Here is a 6,000-nt window from a genome sequence, read left to right as displayed (position 1 = left end):
AATTAAAGTTATCATCAATGATTCTATTATAATTAGGATTAATGGCGTGTTTGTTTATTGGCATAGTTTAATCCTAGTAACAATAAAATTAAAAATTACAATAAATTCCACCCAATATTATGTATGATATATAAAAATTTAATTTCAAAAATCAAAACAGGACTAAGACTGCTTTGATTATAAATTTATAATACTAGATCAGGTCATTATGGTCGACTTCCCCGGTCAGTCCACAGGTCAAGCTGAAGCTATAGCTATTTTACCTTTAATTATAATTAAAAGAATCAATCAATTTACTAGTCTATTTTTTTTTTTTGTAAATGTTATTAGCATATGTTACCATTATAAGTGAAACATGTAATGACTTATTTGAAACTATTTTTTTTTGTTGATATATGTTTTTTCTCACAATTCACAAATATGGCACTAGTAGCCTACAGGATTAAAAAAATTGATTTTGTTAGTATTAAAATTCTTTACTTCATTTTTTCCATTATATGTTTTGACATCTTGTTCTCCTTTTAATAAAAAATTGATTTTTTAAAATATATATACATTTGAGATTAGTATGGAGTGAAATCATTATATTTTTTTTCTCTTAAGCCAAAATTATCCCATCAATTAAAGTCTCAAGTTTGAATCTTATATTAAAAAAATATATATTATAGTAGCTTAATTGATAAAAGTGGGTGTATAAAATTAGATGTTAATACAATTCTCATTTCAATGGTATGATTTTGAGGTTAAAAAAAAACTAAAAAGTGAGAATAATGTCTCATGAGACAACAGTGTTTAAAAGAAAAACATTGATTTAACAGAAAACATTGCACTATCTTACTTTATTTTATGAGATCAATATTGGCTGTCAAATTATGTCGTCACTTCAATTAACTTTACATCTCAATGCTGGAATCACATTATTATTATATATTCATTTATTCTTCACTTATTTTGTGGCCCCATTAATATATTTCTCCTGGATATAAATGGGGAGCTTCATATGATCAATAATTTCATACATTAATTCATCAAACGATTGAAATTTTCTATTTCTCTACCAATATTCATGGAAACTAAGAAGGAAGATGAATCAGTCGTCGGTCTTGATAAAAATCTGTACGAAGCCCTGATGAAGGGTGAAGGAGAGAAAGTGATTGAAATATGCAAGAAATACGATGAAGGTCCACTTCATGTTGTGACAATCCACAACGACACCGTCTTGCACATGGCAACTTATTCCAAACAAAAACATTTAGTCCTTAATTTGCTCAAAAACTTGCCCGATCACGCCATGACCAAAATCACAACCCAAAATGGCATTGGAAACACTATTCTCCACGAAGCCGCAACTTCTAATCGTATTGTCCCTGCAGCCTTGTACATGCTCGAGAGAGCTCCTGATTTGTTGGAAAAACGCAATAAACGTGGCGAGACCGCCTTGTTTAGGGCTGCTAGGTACGGCAAGGCCATCATGTTCCGTTTTCTAGAAGCACAAGTCAAAGATTTCTTGATTTCTAAAAAATTTCAAGGAGATGAGTTAGTGGAAGCTCGACTCAAATTTTATCAACGAGATGATAAGACAACCATACTTCACATTTCCATCATCACCGAACATTTTGGTATTGATTAAATATTGTTTTATATATAATAATCATTAATAATTAATTGATTACGGGTTTAATAATTTACAGATCTTGCTCTTCACATTGCAAAAGAACACCCATATCTGGTGAACAGCAGAGATGAAGATGGGATGACGGCTCTTCAACTTCTGGCTTGTAATTCATCAGCTTTCAAGAATGGAATCAAAAAGAAATCATGCTTTACCCGTCTCATTCAATCATGTAATAGTTCTTCAATATCATTAATAATTTCAATTGTACTAATGATCATCATATAATATGTCTTGATCTTAATTCTCCATTTATGTATGAAGGTTTCTCTTCTGAAGTTACCATGGTTATAGAAGAAGGTAACTTATAACTCTTTTACTCTGTTTCTAATCATTCGAGCTCTGTTTATTTGATTGTTGTCTCCATCCCCTTTTGAGAAATTGCAGAAGATCAACCTTGTGTTAGAGTGCCATTATGGGAAGCAATAAGGATGAGAAATCATGCATATGAAACTGCAGTGGATCTTGCCAAGTTCTTGATACAGAGAGACACGTCATGGAAGGAAACAGAGTCAGCAGTTGACAGAAGCAAACCCAAGACCCATAAGTATGGATCCACCTCATTTGCCTCCGATGGATCAGGAGAGATAACTATAACGGCGCCGGCGCAGGATCAAGCAATCCAACCACAAACATCTTCAACGGTACTGAAGAAGAAGGCCCAGACTCCGTTGTTTTTGGCTGCCAAGTCTGGAATCAGAGAGATTGTGGAAGAACTCTTGCGGCTTTATCCTCAGGCGGTGGAACATATCGACGATGAAGGACGCAATATATTGCACGTGGCTATCAAGTATCGACAAATCCATATTTTTGGGATCGTGGAGAAGATGGGGATTCCGATGATGAGATTGATCAGAAAGACTGATAACGTTGGAAACTCTATACTGCATATGGTGGGGATGAAGGACGATGATCGGAATGTTGAGGATATGAGAAGCCCTGCTCTTCTTTTGCAAGAGGATCTTCTCTTGTTTGAGGTGATCGAATTATCTGAACGGGTGTTTTAATTAAGATTATATTTGTTTACTCAATTGTTGTTGTTGTTGTTGTTTGCAGCGTGTAGAAAACATATCGATGACCCATTTCACCAAACATCGAAACGACGCTGGCGAGACCGCTGAAGTCCTCTTTGCTAAGAACAACGACGTGCTTCGTAACGAAGCCAAGGATTGGCTTCGCCGGACCGCAGAAAACTGCTCTATTATCGCGGTGCTAATCGCGACTGTGGCATTTGCAGCTGCCTATACTGTTCCTGGAGGGCCGAACCAGAACACGGGGTATCCTTTATTGGAAAACCATCCGTTCTTCGTAATCTTCACCTTAACCGACGTTTTATCTTTGACATTGGCTTTAACTTCGGTTATCGTGTTCCTATCAATCTTGACTTCGGGATTCAGGATGAAGGATTTCAAGCAATCGCTTACCCAGAAACTTATGTTAGGGGTGACGCTCCTGATCTTGTCTGTTTCGATGATGATGTTGGCGTTTGCGGCCACAGTTGTTCTTTTGATACGGAACAAGGAGAAATGGACGAGAATCGCGCTCTATTCGGTGTCGTTTTTTCCGGTGTGCATCTTTGCTATCTCCTATTTGCCTCTTTATCTTTCTCTTATGTCTACGTTCAAGTACTCCTTGAGAAAATTGGCCTCTGCTTTTCCTCATTTCTCCGGCCGTTCTATTCGAGCTTGGTCTAAAAGTACCATCCGTCCCCGATGCCGCGCTGATTATCCGCCGCTAAAGATCTCCAAAGAGTTTGTTTAATTAATTATTGTTGTATATAATCGTTAATCATCTCTTTCATTCATCGCTTGTGGTGGGTTTGGTGTGCTTTTTCCAATAAAAATAAGTGCTTAAATGTATCAAATTTATTTTTGAAATGTATTATTTTGAGTAAATAACTAAAATTTAGATTTTACAAGGATTATGTATATTACAAATGATAAAAAAAAAGTTTAAACATAACAAAAAAAAAAAAAAACATGATAGGAAAAGAATAAAATAAAATATAAAAAAACGTATTTATCGACTTCATAAATTCTTAAAAATAACGATTAATTTTTTGACTGACAGACTCAACTGACTTTTTGAACAAATCTAATTTTTTTTATAATAATAACAATATTAATGAAATACGCATTGGACTCCAAATATTATTCACCTCTTGATAATGCAAAAATAAGTGAGTTCGCAATAATATGTATTATAGATATTGTAAACATTAAAAAATTCGGCGTTGAACACGGTTTAATTCAAAGTTTACTACACTCTCAAACAGGGGATTTCTACATGAGAGTTGAAACATATTTATTAAATATGTCATTTAATTTGCAATAGATTTCGCAATAAAACGTATTATCGATACTACCAAGATTACAACAATTTGACGATGACGTTGATCAGTGCAAAAGTTATTGCACTCTTATACAGGGCAAGAGTTCTTAAATAATTATAACATATAGTTATTGCAAATATTACAACAATGAGGCGATGACGTGGATTAATGCAAATGTTATTGCAGATTCATACTGTAGCCGAAAGTTGAAACTTTTTAATTGAACTAGACATTGATCAGCAATATTATTCATAATAATTTCCATAGAAAATATGCCTAAAAACAATGCAAATGTTATAAAACTGAATGTATAATTTAATTTTTTTAAATCAAAACTATATGAATAAACTATAACCATAAACATTTCAAAAATTATGCAAGCAAAAAATATAAATAATCATAACCATAACCTATTAAACATAAATAATCATAACCTAAAAGCATAATATTCATAAGCATTAAACAACCACAATATTGTTCATAACAAAAAATATCATTCAATGTTGATAACCAAAAATATCATTCAATGTTCATAACTAAAAATAACATTCATAACAAGAAACAACCAAAAATGTTCAAAAACTTCGTACATATCATTCAATGAAATGAAAGTTCATTAATTAAATTTTCTTCCTTTTGTTGCTTTCCAAGCTGATTCCATCATCTTTGCATCAATGACACCCATCACATAATCGATCAAAAGTATTTTTCACCAACAAAACCTTTTGATCTAATGAATATAAACAACAAAATAAGTATCAAAACTCGAAAAAGGTAACATTTTAATAAAAATCAAAGGATCTACATATGACATACATTCACGATCGTCTCATTGACAACCTTGATTTACATACGACTGTCAAACCATTATTCGTTCAACTCGCCTTCTTGGTCCACTCACTTTTGGTTCTTCAACGCCTCTCTTATTTTTAATATTTTTTTACCCCTTCTTTTATGAACATTAGGGGTTGAATTAAATGCAATCCGTCACAATGTGGTTTCCAAAATTTCATCCCACACAACTGTTTAATGATCTTGCCATATGCATTCTTGAACGCTGTCCGTTTATACCAATATGAGATATAATCCTCAAGATGTTCACTATAATAATAAATGACACAAACACTATGTGCACAAGGTATACATGTGAGTTGCCACAGTCTACATGTGCAACTTCTCTAATGCCTATGGAATTTCTATGTTTTCTCTCAATAATCTCATAACCACATTCTACGTTAAAGTTCAATGTGCATCTATGATACCTTGATTTTTCTTGTTTCAACCTTTGCATCTCTACTGGAGAAACGTTTCCAATTCAAATCATCTCTAGCTATTTCCTTAAATGACAAACCCTTATCATTATCATTAATCAAATGTGCTCCAACATGTTAATGATAAACATAGACATACTTGGTAATATCCATGAATTAAATGTTTCATAGATATTGTTGTCTATCATATTACACTTTGGATCCTCTTTTAGGTATGTCTTTGACCATCTCCTCTCGGTAATTCGGTTGACAGAAACACTAACTCCTTGCTTGGTTCGCTCTAGTACTCTCAAATTGGCATCAAATTATTCTTGATAAGTGGATCGAACACACCTCCAAAACAACAACTTCAAATCATCACCCATATTTCCCGCTCTAGCCCAATTTGTATGCCAATGGCGGCATCAAAATCTATGCCGTATTTGGTAACCATTCTGCAACAGCTCTTATAAATCCTTAACAAATCAAATAAAAATATCAAACTGAAACTCATTTAATTGAATTGGAAAAAAAACATAATTTTTGCACGTCTAATATGATGCGCGCTAATGTTATATTTTTCTTGTAAATGAAAATCCTCAATGAGGAGCTTATAAAACCATTCACAACTTGTTCGACTCTCTCCTTCCACCACAACTCATGCTATTGGAAACATATGATCATTTGCATCTCGACCAACGGTAGCAAGTAGTTCACCTTTGCATGTTATCTTCAAAAAACAACCA

The 6,000-nt window shown here is 33.4% G+C and overlaps 1 protein-coding gene across 1 annotated transcript; it reads left to right on the top strand.

Annotated features, from left to right (window-relative positions):
* Positions 1 to 932: 932 nt before the first annotated feature.
* On the top strand, positions 933 to 3,531 carry LOC124914546 (ankyrin repeat-containing protein At5g02620-like). Its single transcript, XM_047455122.1, has 5 exons — positions 933 to 1,619; positions 1,692 to 1,844; positions 1,937 to 1,972; positions 2,060 to 2,649; positions 2,729 to 3,531. The coding sequence occupies exons 1-5, from the start codon at positions 1,067 to 1,069 to the stop codon at positions 3,431 to 3,433; spliced, it is 2,037 nt and encodes a 678-aa protein (XP_047311078.1). The 5' UTR covers positions 933 to 1,066; the 3' UTR covers positions 3,434 to 3,531.
* Positions 3,532 to 6,000: the final 2,469 nt, after the last annotated feature.

The sequence above is a fragment of the Impatiens glandulifera genome, chromosome 9 (genome assembly GCF_907164915.1).
Source record: "Impatiens glandulifera chromosome 9, dImpGla2.1, whole genome shotgun sequence".
Classification (NCBI taxonomy): Eukaryota; Viridiplantae; Streptophyta; class Magnoliopsida; order Ericales; family Balsaminaceae; genus Impatiens; species Impatiens glandulifera.
The sequence above is the reverse complement of the archived record's forward strand: the minus strand, read 5'-3'. Positions and strand labels throughout refer to the sequence as shown.